The sequence below is a fragment of the Sapajus apella genome, unplaced genomic scaffold (genome assembly GCF_009761245.1).
Source record: "Sapajus apella isolate SASKATOON/1434 unplaced genomic scaffold, GSC_monkey_1.0 scaffold24, whole genome shotgun sequence".
NCBI lineage: Eukaryota > Metazoa > Chordata > Mammalia > Primates > Cebidae > Sapajus > Sapajus apella.
In genome coordinates this window covers 21,681,090-21,695,325 of record NW_022436964.1, presented here as the reverse complement: position 1 = coordinate 21,695,325, position 14,236 = coordinate 21,681,090, and the positions used below count along the sequence as shown (strand labels likewise).

The following is a 14,236-nucleotide window of genomic DNA, read 5'->3' as shown; positions in this document are numbered from 1 at the left end:
CTTAGCCTCCCAAAGTGCTGGGATTATAAGGCGTGAACCACCGCACCCAGCTTCTTTTTTTTTTATAGAGACGGATTTCTCCATGTTGGTCAGGCTGGTCTTGAACTCCTGACCTCAGGTGATCCGCCCACCTCAGCCTCCCAAAGTGCTGGGATTACAGGCATGAGCCACTGCGCCCAGCCCAGCTTCTTCTTTACTTTTTAAGCTTTATCTTCTCTATATAAGGTATGCTTAAGCAATATATTTATTTATGAAAAGGACATTGTGCTATATGTTATCTTCTGGGCTTTTTATTTTTTTTTTACTCAACCTTATGCTCTAAGAGTCACACGTTTTTGTAATTAATTTATTCACATGCTATATATTATATATATAATATATATTCTGCAAATATACCACGATTTCTCTATCTATTCTCCAGTTGAAGTTCTTCTAGACCTATTCCTGGAGTCAAATTCTCCAGGGCATTTGGATTAGATTTATTTATTTGTAATGACTGAGAATACCACCAAAAGTGTTTTGTTTTTGTTTTTGTTTTTGTTTTTTTTAAGTAGCTGGGATTGCAGGTATCCATCACCATGCCCAGCTAATTTTATTTATTTATTTATTTATTTTTTATTTTTAGTAGAAAGGAGTTTCACTATGTTGGCCAAGCTGGTGTTGAACTCCTGACCAGGTGATCCACCCGCCTCAGCCTCCCAAAGTGCTAGGATTATAGGCGTAAGCCACTGGGCCTACCCAAGTGTTATTTTTAAAATTAAAAATAGAAAAGAAATGTGCACAGACAGGGTACTAAGCATCATATCGATTCAATTCATATATCTTCTTTTCCTTTCAATGAAGCATACAGGTCTGGGGCTATAAAAGGAGCAAGGAAGAAAATGTGGTCTTCTGTCTGTCTGGCCACCCTGATAGCTGTGGCTCCCTCTCAGGCACTGGGTGTTGTAGTCTGATTACTCTCATATTTTTATATGAGAGATTTCTTATATTTTTAAAATTATATTTTATTATACAAATAATACCTAATACATGCTTCTTGTAAAAAACAAACAAACAAACAAAAAACTTGAATACCCAAAATGGATAAGACTATTCCTTTTACCGCCACCCTAGAACTCTTCCCCTCCCCAGAAGTAAACATTATTTCTCAGATCCTTTAGTTTTTTGTTATTTCCTTTTTCAGATACCCTCCTCTGAAATCAAAACTCTTTAATTAAAAAGACATGAAATGACAAGAATTTTTAAAAATCCCATGAGGAGAGGGCATTCTAATTTAGGTAGGTATTTAATATTTGTTTGAACTTATGTTATCCACATAGTAGAAAGCAGAGAATTCCAAATTTGTGAAGAAAGTGAGAAAGTGCTACAATTTTACTTTCCTTTCAGTTAATTCAGCAACATAATTACACGTATTGTTTTCATTCTGTGAATGTCCAGAATACACATTCACTACATGTCCATATTCAGACTTCAGTGCAAAAACCCATTCCAAAGTTGGAAAATTTATGAGTTGTCTGCCATTTTTGATTACCATCATCATGGTAGCACAGCAAAGTAACTCTACTGAAATCTTGCCCGTGTCACCTAATAACTATGTAATCTTGGGGAAATTAAATAGCTTTTCTGAGTTCCAGTTCCCTCACCTGCAAAATGATCATTGTGAAGATTAAATGAACTATACCATATGTAAATTGCCTAGCACAGTATCTAGCATTTAATGAATCCTTAATAAATGTAAATACTCTTCCTTTTGCCCCATTAGTATACCTAATTGGGAGCTACTGCCTATCTTCATTGCCTTGTGCTGATTATCTTAGAAGATCCTTCCTCTGTAGAAAGAGTCAATGAGGGATAAAAAATGCTGCCCCTTGTTATCCTAGCTCACTCCTTTCCTAAGAGAAAAGGCAAAAAACAAAGACAGAAAACCAGGATCTCAGTGTTTTTAAGCTGCAAACCCACAGAGGTTACACATTTCCCAAGGTTTCTCCTGAAACTCCCAGTCCTGCCACAGGATGGGGAACAGCAGTGTCTTTTGGCCCTTAGTTCCCTTATCACTGTGGAAACTTGAAGCTGTTTGGTAGCATGGAAGTGTTTGCCCCTTTTGCTTGCTCTAAAATTCCAACCAGGCAGGGTTCCTTGCAAAGAAAACATGAAATTTTCCTTTAGCTGGCCCTGCAGGCAGTAGCAGAGTAGGAGTAAGCAAAATATCTCAGGGTCTTCCTTTGAGGAGGGCCCCAAGTCCATGTCTCTAGTGCCAGACCCGGCTGGGCAGCTCAAGGAAGTGACAGGAGTGTGACTGGATACAGCGTGATCTGGAACCAGCCAGCAGGGAGGAGAAAGCTTTTCAAAAGATTATCAAGTGCCAAGGGAGCCATTATTTCTCAATCATGAGCAGAAAGATGATTTCTCATGGGGCTGGGACTACTATCTTGAAGACTTGATCCTCTGTCCCCACTTCTGTCTTACTCTCTTACCTCCTGGTGTTCATCCAAAATAGTATACTCATGGTCCTGACTGCACCCTTAAATGGTCTGAACTACCTTCCCCAGGAGAACAACCAACTGTGAAATTGCTTTTCTTCCTGCTCACCCTCATCCTCTAATAGAAGTCCTTTCTCCAAGTCCAAAGGGATAGCCTTAAGGTTCATTGTTCATTTGGGTTGTAGGAAGACTCAGTAAACCACATTAAGGTATGAATGACCAACAGCTGCTACTGTTGCTTTTCGAAAGTAAAACTCACAGAAACATCTAATAATATGCAGAGTGTCTTCCAGACATTCTCTTTAGAGTAACGATGTCCACCTCTCCCTGCCAGAAAGGAAGGTGACAGCTGCTTAGCATCTCACATTTAAGGGAACTCAACCCCTGTCCTCTTGTATCAGTTTAGATTTACATGGTCTGAGTGATATTGTCTTCTTGTCATTACCCTCACTGGATAGTGGGGATAGATGGAGCAATATTCTCAGTTCCCATTTCTGTCAGATAGGGACATGGGTATCTACAAGCCACCTTGGGCACTCTTCTTTTTGTGGTGCTTGGAATAGCCCAGAAATCATACTTCTCAGAGAAAGCCCTCAGCCTGAGGACCACATTCTCATTTTTGGCTTTGGCTAGGGGCCACCACTTGCTCTTCTTTCTCAAGCCTCTCCCTTTGTTCTTTCTTACCTGCTGTCTGTTGAAGCTGCAATTCCAGGCTCAACATGAGCAGGAGGAAGATCATGTTCTGTACTTGATCTGAAATAGACAATGGAAAGTCTCAGGGTCTTATGAAACTTTGCTAGGTCTTTGGTGCTTTGTTCACTTTTGAAACAGGGAAATAAAAATTGTTTGGGGAAGGTGATAGACCTTGGTAGAGTGGAGCTGGGAAGAGAACTTAATAGGTTGATTTCCTGGAGAAGAAGAGATATAAATTAAGAGTAAGCAGGGAGAGTAGGGAACTGGCTCTGATGAGGGTGGGGCTGGTAATGCCCTACCTTGGTCCTGCTCTATCTCCCGTGCTTTCTCTTTTGCTCTGAAGCTTGCTTTATCCATGGACTTCTTATGGTTGAGGAAAGGGACAGAGCACACATCTAATTTGATAATGGTTTGAAACCAAGGAGGCTTTCCAACTTTTATCAGCCATAGAATCCTTTCTTCAAGGGAAATCTGTTGGAGCCATACATCTAAATGAGGTAACAGCAGAGCTGCTCTCAGTGTGATGAAAAGCAGTGGAGGGTTTGGATCAGGAGAATGACAGAACCTCATTCACATCACTAAGAGACAACTTAGCTTTGGTGTAGGCAATAGACTATTGCTGGGAGGAAGAGGTTGCTGGCAAGATTACAAGCAGTGAGATCAGTTAGGAATGTCTTTGCAGAAATGCTGATAGGCCAGAGTAATGGGGCTAGTGGAAGTGAAAAGTGGTCTGTTGGAGATCTTACATATTTTTTCTTTGTTTTAAAATTTTGTTTTAAAAATTTCAACAGCTTTATTAAAGTATCATTGATATGCAAAAGAAGGTTATATATGTATATGTGTGTATATAGATTTAAAACACAGACTTTTTTTTTAAGTGCATGACTTACTGGTTTTTGTATATTCACAGAGTTATGCAACAAACACCGTTATCCAATTTTGCAATATTTTCATTACCCTGAAAAGGAACCCCTGACCTGATAGCAGAAACTTGCTATCCCCCCTTCCCTTTCCCTATGGCCCTTGGCAACCACTAATCTAGTTTCTGTCTCTGTCAATTACTTATTCTGGATATTTCATGCAAGCAAAATCATACAATATGTGGACTTTTGTGGCTGGCTTTTTTCACTGAGCATAATGTTTTCAAGGTTCATCTGTTTTGTTGCACATATCAGGACTGCATTCCTTTTGTGACTAATATTTCATTGTATGATATACCATATTTTGCTTACTCATTCATCAGTTGATGGTCATTTGGATTGTTTCTGTTTGTTGGCTATTATGAATAATGTTGCTGTGAAAACTTATATATAAGTCTTTGTCTGTGTATACTTTCAATTATCTTGGGTACATATGTAGGAGTAGAATTGCTGAATTAAGTAGTAACTCTATATTAACTTTTTGAGGAATTGTCAAACTATTTGTAAAATATATGATTTGGAAATATTTTCTCCCATTCTACACACTCTCTTTTCAGTTTCTTGATAGAGTCCTGTGAAGCATAAATGTTTTAATTTCAATTTTGTTTAATTTTGAAACACAAAAGATCCAATTTATCTATATTTTCTTTCATTGTTTGTGCTTTAGGTGATATATCTAAGAAACCATTGCCTAGGTTTCTAGGCATAAAGATTTACATTTGTATTTTCTGCTAAGATAAATATAAATGGAGCAATTGTACAGGAACAACTGGATATCCACATGTAAAAGAACAAATTTGGAGCCTTACCTCATACCATATACAAAAATTAAACAAATGGATAAAAAACCTAAATATGAGAACTTTAGTTCCAAATTTATTCTATTGATTGTGGACATTCAGTTGTGCCTGTACAATTTGTTGATGAAATTATTCTTTCCCTATTGAATTGTCTTGGCACCCTTGCAAAACATCAATTGATCATATATGTAAGGACTTATTTCTCAATTCTATTTTATTGAACTCAACATCTGTGCAATGTCAGTACCACCCAGTGTTGATTACTGTAGCTTTGTAGTAAGTTTTGAAATTGGAAAGTGTTAGTCCTCCAACTTTGTTAGTCTTTTTCAAGATTTTTTTTTAGGGGGTATTCTTGCTTCCCTACATTTCCAAATTAAATTTAGGGCCAACTTTCTCATTTCTGCAGACAAAGGAAGCTGGAATTTTGGCAGGGATTGCATTGAATCCATAGATCCATTTGGGGAATACAGCCAGCCGAATAATACTTAGTCTTCCAATTCATGAATACGGCATGTCTTTCCTTTATTTAGATCTTCTATAGTTTGAAAAAAGACCTGAAGGAAACTGCTGACAGGCTGCATATATAGTTTGAAAACAATAGAGAAATCTAGGAAAATTCCCAAGTTTCGGGCTTGAATCACTAGGGCAATGGAGAAGCCTGAGGGAGAAGCAGATTAGAGAAGGGGAAAAAGTTGTGTTTGGTGTAGGTTTGGTTTGAAATGCCTATTAGACATCCAAGTGGAGGTGTTTCTTAGGCAGTTGGGGTAGAGAGGTAAATTTAGGAGTCATCAATGCAGAAGTGTTATTTAAAGTCATGGATATCTGTATGATATCACCTACAGAGAGATAGGAAAGAGAGTGCCTGAGGACTGAGATGCGGAGTATTCCAACATTTATAAAACTTCGTGAAGAGAGGTCACCAGTAGAGAAGATTGAGAGGAAAGGTACAAAGGCAAATGGCAGTATGTATTATCTATACATTTTATTTTCTGTATTCTGATGCTTTGACATTCAGGGCCTTGCTAACCATGAAGGGACTGTACCTCCTAGGGTTAGCCAATTCTAACCTCTAAAAGAGAGTAACCACTAGGCCATGGGCACACCTTTTAAATGCAAAGCAACCCATTCCAGAGCCCATACCCACAACTGCCTCATTTACTGGGGCTTTCACATTCCCAACACTAACCACCTGCCCTAATCACCCCAGGGCTAGGTACCAGAAGACTAGTGACAGCCCCTGTGCCCCAGAGCCTGCTGAAATTATTCATATTAACTAATTCTAAATCTACTCTCCCTGCCTCACCCATTTCTTCCTGTTGAAACCACAATAAAGATCTTGCCCACCCCCCCACCCACCTCCTGGCTGACCCTGGTGCTTCCCCATGTGGCCCTTTGTGGCATAGTGTGCTCTCTTCTCTTAGGATCTGTGAGTATAATATACTTTCTTTTCAATTACAGTAATTTCCTGATATGTTGGCCTCACCATACCTAAATAATAATAAAACCTGTATTTTAAAACACAGTGCTACAAAGGTGTGATCATAGAGCCAAATGCTCTTGAGAGTTGCCTTTAGCAGTATTGAGGTCATGGATGATCCTGACAAGCACAGTATCAGTGAGTTTTGTACAGATGAAATCTTGAATGGGTTCAAGAGAGAATGGGTAAAGATGTAGTGACAAATATAGGCAACTCTCTCAAGAAGAGTGCTATAAAAAGGAGAAGAGAAATGAGTCAGTAGGTAGAGAGAAATGTGAGGTCCTCAGTGAACTGTATTCTTGTTTTTATTTTAGAAAGGGGGATCTTACAGCAGGTAACAACTGGGAACAGAATTATGTGCTTTCTACTGGAAAATGCTCATGGCATACCTTAGCTTGACCTGAAGATACCCTTCCTTATTAAAATGCAAATATATCCAGAAATGGTATCAACTTAAGCTGCACCAACAGGCCTGGCACTTGTCAGCATTCTTATTTTTAGAACATGAAAGGACGGCATGTAACATAGATGTAGCAACAGAAAAGACTCCTGGATCACCCGCCACTGGCTTTAACTTCCCCTTCTTCCTTCCCTTCCAAGGGGACTTTCCTGGCACACTGTCTTCTTGAACAAACTGGGGAACAGACACTGTTATAAAGAACATTAGAGTCATCTTGAATGCTTTCTTTTCTCACTCTACGTCTGATTCATTAACAAACTCTATTGGCCCTTCTTCAAATATATCCAGAATCTGACCATTTCTTACCACCTCCACTGCTTCCATATCAGTTAGAGTCATAGTCATCTCTCATGGTGATTTCTGCAGTAGTCTGACACCTGCACTCTGTGATTCCAATTTTGCCTTCCTGCAGTTGATTCTGCAGCCGGGGTGGTTTTAAAAAATATAAGTCAAACCACATCTGCTTAAAACCTTCTGATGGCTCAACATTCCACTCAGTGTAAAATCCAGTTTTTCCAGCAGCCAAGACAAGAGGGGCCTCTGTCTTGGACCTCATGCTTTAGAGGATCCCACTGTGGCCATGCTTCTCACTGAGGGTAAGGTGTTTGCGGGGCTGAGAGGTGTTATCTGGAGCCCTTGACCTACCAACCTACCAACCACCATCCATTGCAATCTGTCCTTGGGACACTGGAATTCCCAGCCTGAATGGGAATTCCCTAAGCCTGCTTCCAGGCCTGTGTGGCTTCTTTCACAGATGCAACCCCTAAGGGAGGACCTTGCTGCGGGTGTGCATGTCCATCTACCAGGACATTTTCATTGTTCTTTCTGCTGAGACTGTCTTATATAAAATTGTAAGAGCACTCCAACCCTGCCCCAGCATTCCCAACAATCCTTAGTTATCTTTTCTCCCAGAAAGCAGTCATTACCATCTAACATACCATATAGGTCTCTCTCTGTTGTCCAGGGTTGAGTCAGTGGCACAATCGTAGGTCACAGAGATGGCCGCAGCTGCCTATCTAGAGCAGCTGCAGTGGGGGAGGTGTGGTCAGGACTGCATGCTATGCAGAGCCAGCGGGGCCAAGAACACGTGGGAGCCCCGCCCCCTACTGAGTTGGCGGGGTGGGAGCCCCATGCTCCCAGGCACAGCCGCAGCTGCCCAGCTGTGGCTCGGGAACCAGGCATCTCTGCACTCTCAGGGGCCCAGGAAGTCCCCCGCTCCCACAAACTTGAAAGTGCCTCCTCCCCCTCCCTGGCCTCTTCCTGCTCCTGGCACCTGCTCCTGAGTGGAGCAGAGTTGTGGCCAACTCTAGGTGCTACCATAACCTGGCCAGGCATGTGCATACTCAGGATGGTGCTGATACACCAGCCCCTGCTGCCTCTGCTGACAAGCACAGGAGGGAGGCTGAGCAGGGGCTGAGGGTGGCTCAAGGCAGGCCTGCAGGCACCTCTCGGCACAAACAGCTGGGCGTCAGGGACAGCATGTTGATAGCAAGAGGCAGACGGGTTCCTTGGCAGGAAGGTGTTAGGTCCCCAGTGAAACCCCACCTTCAAGTCAGGGATGTCCCAAAGCCTGGGGACCAGGTTGCCAATCATCGGTGGAGTCCACAGCTTGGAGCGAGAACTTACAATGCATTTTTTGGCCCTTCCATGGCTGCCCATGGACTAATCAGCACACATTTTCTCCCTTCTGAGCCTGTAAAAACCCTGGACTCAGCCAGAATTGAACCGACATTGGGACTACCAGCTGCAGGGAGGAGCTGCCTCGACTCTCTGGGATGACCTGCCTGTGGTAAGGAACTATCCACTGCAGGTCTCCTCTCTGCTGAGAGCTGAACACTCATTGGGACCACCTGCCTGTGGAAAGGTGCTACCCACTTTGGGTCTCCTGAAAGCTGTTCTGTCACTCAGTGAAGCTCCTCTTGGCCTTGCTCACCCTCCAGTTGTCTGCACACCTTATTTTTTCTGCATGTGGGACAAGAGCTCAGGACCTGGCGAATGGTGGACTGAAAGAGCTATAACACAAACACTTCTTTAGCTGAATGAGCATTGTGCTGACTTTTCTCCAGGAGACAAAATGAACACATTCAAACACCATGCCACCTCTTTAGTCTCCACTTTTAAAATTCACTTGTGTTTTGTAAATAAATTTCTTGATGTCTATTCCTATGTGGCTGTCCATTTTCATCTTAATTGTATTGGGAAGAGTTAGAAACTGGAAATCAACAAGTTCTCTAATATCTGGGTCTCTTGAACAAACCACAGGTAATGAACAGAAATGCTTGTGGGAACTTGGACAAGGTATGTGAAAAATACTTTGCAGGTGGTAAACATTCTTCACATTCATTGTCACTATCACTTATAAGGGTGGTAATCTTTTGTCTAAAAATCCCATGAATTCCTATATGACGACTTCTCTCACTAACTTCACTAAGATCTCACCTGGTAAAAGTCTACCCATTTTTTAAGACTCACTCAGGGCCACCTCCTTTATAAATCCTCCCCTGAGCTTCCCAAGCGAATGTCTGCGTAACTGTTGTGCCTTTCAGGATATTTCTTGTCTGCCTTGTATTTATCAGTTTATACTCAATTTTAGATCTTTTTTTGTCTTTCTTTTTTTCTTTAGAGACTGGGTTTCACTCATTGCTCAACTTGTAGTGTAGTGACTATTCACAGGTATGATCATAGAGCACTGCAGCCTCAAATTCCTGGCCTCAAGCAAACTCTGGCTTCAGGTGATCCTCCTGCCTCAGCCTCCCAAGTAGCTGGGACTATAGGTGCATGCTACATTGCCCAGCTTATGCTGCTTATTTCTACATAAGAAGTACTAATATCAATGTACTCAACTACAGTAGGAAGTTGTATCTTTCCAGAGAAATCAAGGAAACATCTGTAACTTCTGAGGATAAGTTTGTAAACACAAAATGTGGAAATTTTTTTCAAGCAAAATGTGCAAGAGGATCAAATATGATGGTGGGTTCTAGCAGTTTCACTTCTTGGTTGCTATAGGCCTAGTTTCTTGCCATTTCTACTGTCTGTGGGCTTCTATTTCCAAATTGATAGATGAAATTAGAATAATTGTGGTGCTGAAAGTTTAATTATCTCTTTCGTTTATTCAAAACATTTACTTGGTATTTGCCAAGCTCTAGTATACAAAGGTGAATAAGACACAGCCAGTGCTTTTATGGAATTCTCTGGTCTGTACAATAAGTGAGGCATAGACATTCTATGGAAATATCTCAAGAATCCTAGCAATTCATTCCTTTGTGTAATAATAACCAGCCTAAAGCTTCGAGTTTGTAAAATACTTCATTCTTTGTTGAATATTGCCAGTTTAATCTCTTTTGCTTCTTCCTTCTCCCCGTGTCTAGCAGAGCCCTGGTTATCCATGAAGACATAGATAAATACACACCCAATTGATCTGAAATACCTGAGCTAACCACTATTTTAAAGCCAAGTGTCTAAGACAGTAATTGTAATTAGCAATGTCTGAAAATAATCTGAATTTTAATGCCTTTGAGTAAGTTATGCCCCAGGTCCTACCATTCTCCATTGTATTAGACCTAGCTGGATTCACTTATTTTTGTTGCCTGCCAAACCCAGTAGACATTTGAGTTTTGGGAGGGATATTAGAGCCACTGCTGTGTTTTCATAGGTGTGTGAGTAATTATTTGATCTCTAAACCGTCTGTGGCATAGATAGACTACCAGTAGCCTTAAGATGCTATTCTATTCAATTTAATGGAGCACTTAAATGAGTTCCCACCTTTTGTAAGCCTTTATATTGGAAAGTTGTGATAAGTCATAGAAGAATTCACCATTGGAGAATTCACCGAGGGTTTCCTCTAAGAAAGGGCCCTTACCCTTAAAGACATTGTACCATAATTGGAAGGTTAAAACTCTCACACATGAAAAATGGTAAAACTGATGTAAAACAAGTGATAAAATTGCAAAAACCCTAGAAGTTGACTGGAGGAAGGGAGACTTCGCAGAGGGGTGGGATTTGAACTGGGCCTTTGAAGCACGGGTAGGATTTGAGGTTGAAGCTATTCTAAAGGGCACTGCATAGATGACTCAGAAGCAGTCTAGAGGTGCAAATGCACAGGTATGTTGAGGGGACAATGAACAGGGTAATTTGGCTTGACACTTAGGTTGAGAATGTCAAGGGCTTAATGCCAGACAGAGCTACCAATGGGGAGATAGTGGCAGTCACTCAAAAACTGAGTGACAATACCAAAGGAGTATCTGAAAAAGATTAAATCTATTTTTTTCAGTATAGAATTGTGGAATTGGCAGAGAGTCACTCAATTAGGGGGTCATTGTATTCATCTAGATGTTTGGTAACAAGGCCCTAACTTCAGGTCAGAAAAGGGAAACAAGAGGAAGAAGAGACATATTATAAAACAATTGACAAAACAATTGACTACTGATCAGTCATGCACGAGAGACAAAGAGAAAAGCAACAAGATTGACTGTGGTTTTAAAGCCAGATCATCAAGACAGTATTGAAGCCATGGGGGCATAAGGGGTGGCAGGGAGAAATATAAGATCGGGAGCTGACTGTAGAGGGAAGACAGTGAGCTTGGTTTTAGTCTGGGAAAGGCATAAGCATTCCAAAATATTATAGGTTCAGAGTTTGGGACAAAATTTAGGGCTAAAGATAAGGAAGTTATTTCTAATACGGAAATGTTAGTTGATATTGAGGAATGAATGAACCATCTGATGGGAAAATATAAAAAGAAAGATTATAAAGAAAAGATCTGAACTCAGGAATGCCCAACATTTGGAGAGCAGGAGCAGAGGACCAGTGAAGGCAGAGATAAGGTTGTCCAAAGAGTATCAGAATCTACCCCATAGTAGTACTTATGAGGCAATGGAGAAAAATCCCTCAAAGCAGGGGCAGTTCACCATAGGGAACCATGAAGACTAAGGACTGGAAGTCAGCCCACAGGTGTGTTAGACACAGCTGGAAGGCATCAGAGGTGACTGGGGCTAGATAACTTTCAGATGCTTTTGTCTATCCTGGAATTCTATGAGTTGACTTGAAGGTTAGCGAGCTCACCTACAGTGGAGCAGGGTGTGGCATGCGGAGGTGATACTGTAGTTGCCTTTTGACAGAGTAACCCAAGTATGCAACAATTAGACATATGACACATTTGGAGATTAACACGTGGAATTAAAATGACATACAACAATTTACTGGTTGCTGTCCAATGCATTGTAAAGCAAACTCTGAAGCATGAAGCATAATACTGTCTCTATCATCTCCTTTTTCAATTCAACCTCCAACTGTCCCCTGTCCATTACCCAAACATCCCATTTCTGGTGATTCTCCTGACATTTCATCAAATAAATCCATTCAACAATTCGGCAAGCACCCAGTAACACCTGCGTGTATTGCCAGGCACTGCACTAGGACCTTGGGACTCAGAGAACCTTAAAGATGTGCTTCTTGTCTATGAGGAGCTCCACTTCAATGAAAAAGGAGAAATCTGGACAGAAGAGATCCTGAAGCAGCAGACAACGAAGACTGCTGATGGGAGAGCTCAAGAGATGAAGGCAAACAGATCAGGTTCCAGTGGCAAGAGCAGCAGGAGCAGGATTGTTCATCTACTCACAGAATCTTAGGCTTGGAAAGGATCTTGGAGGACATCCAGGCCAACTCCGTATTTGACTCTGATACAACTGTCTCATTAATGCTTACACTGAATATTTTTACTCTGCATTTTGTCAATTTAGTTCTCTCATTCCCTGCCCCCCAGAGCCATAGTATTTCAGGGTTAAAAGTCCTGATTAGTCAGTAATCTCACTCAAGCTTCTCCATCTCCATCCCCTCCACATGAACTCATTGCCATTGCTCTTCTGCTCAGAGCACCCAGGCTGTGAGCAATCAGTAACAATTGTTGCAGTTCTCTTTAATTTGTTTACCTTTTCTCTGATCATTTTATATGGAAAAATAAGCCTTTCCATAATCCCCAAATCATGCTTTTGTTCAATAATGATTACCTCTATTAGCTATTAAGATAATAGTTTTGGGGTTTTTGTTTTTTTTTTTTTTTCCCTGACAGCTGACTTTTAGGCATAGCTTGTAAACAAAGGCCAGCCTGGAGTGATCACTGCCTGCTAAATAGATAATCACAAACAGATGTCGGTCATAGGAAAACAGATTTTTAAATTCTTAACCATTAAGCTTCCCAAAACTCAAAGCTGAAAGACAATCTTAAGAATAGTTAAATTTTGGCCAGGCCTGGTGGCTTCACGCCTGTAATCTCAGCACCTTGAGAAGCCAGGTAAGGAGTTCAAGACAAACCTGACCAACACGGTAAAACTCCATCTCTACTAAAAATATAAAAAATTAGCCGAGCATGGTGTCATGTCCCTGTAATTCCAGCTACTTAGGAGGCTGAGGCAGGAGAATTGCTTGAACCTGGGAGGCGGAGGTTGCAGTGAGCCGAGATTGTACCACTGCATTCCAGTCTGAGCAACAGAGTGAGATTCTGTCTCAAAAAAAAAAAAGAATAAATTTTTTTACAGTGCACATCTTTGATGCAGAAAATATCTTACTTTATAAAACTGTACAAGAACAATATGCATAGCGACAAGTGAGTGAAATCTGGGGGCACCTTGTTTGTGTCCCTTAGCACAATTTCTGAGGCAGAATGTCTCCTGCCTCAAATGGTGTGAAGAGAAGGTAGGCCACCCTTCCCCCACCTTGGCAGCCTCATCATGGTCCATAACACAAACACTATGAGAATATCTCAACCCACTCAATACTTACGTAAGGACTTGTCACAGCTCCGCAGGTAAAGATGCAAAAGAAAACAACAAAAAACAGTTGCTGTTCGTGTCAGATTTCCTTATAGTAGCCACCAAAATGCACAGCCAAAAGGAAAAACAAAACCATCAGCATGCAGTAGCTCCAACCCAGGATTTTTTTTTTTTTAGCCTGGACATATGAGGATGGGTAACAAAAAATTCATCAGGATTGGCGTTAAGAACTATTTACCAACAAAAAAAGTGTTGTTCATTTAGCTCAAGGTTTGCTGTAACATGGGAGTAAGTCAAACCAGAACTAGTTCTGAGGAACTGACGAAAGTCTGTCTTGTTTGGGAAGTTTTGGTTTTGCTTTCAGCAGTTTGTCTGTGAACGGGATTGCATTCCTGATTTGGCTCTCGGCTTAGCTGTGGTTGGTGTTTAGGAATGCTACTGACTTCTGCATGTTCATGTTGTTTCCTGAAACTTTGCTGAAGTTTATCAGCTTAAGGAGCTCTTTGGGCTGAGACTATGGAATTTTCTAGATATAAAATCATGTCATCTGCAAACAGGGGTAGTTTGATTTCCTCTCTTCCTATTGGATGCCTTTTCTTTCTTTCTTTCTTTCTTTCTTTCTTTCTTTCTTTCTTTCTTTCT

At 41.1% G+C, this 14,236-nt stretch overlaps 1 protein-coding gene across 2 annotated transcripts in view; it reads right to left on the bottom strand.

Moving 5' to 3' along the window:
* PDCD1LG2 (programmed cell death 1 ligand 2) overlaps positions 1 to 13,969 on the bottom strand; it is a 59,042-nt gene extending 45,073 nt beyond the window's left edge. Inside the window, exons 1-2 of one of the 2 annotated variants that reach the window (XM_032291069.1) lie at positions 13,605 to 13,969; positions 3,165 to 3,233 (exon numbers count right to left, since the gene is read on the bottom strand). In XM_032291069.1, the coding sequence (XP_032146960.1) occupies positions 3,165 to 3,219 (55 nt within the window). In that variant the 5' untranslated portion in view covers positions 3,220 to 3,233; positions 13,605 to 13,969. The remainder of the gene's footprint in view (positions 1 to 3,164; positions 3,234 to 13,604) is intronic. The other variant, XM_032291068.1, reaches the window with a different exon arrangement.
* Positions 13,970 to 14,236: the final 267 nt, after the last annotated feature.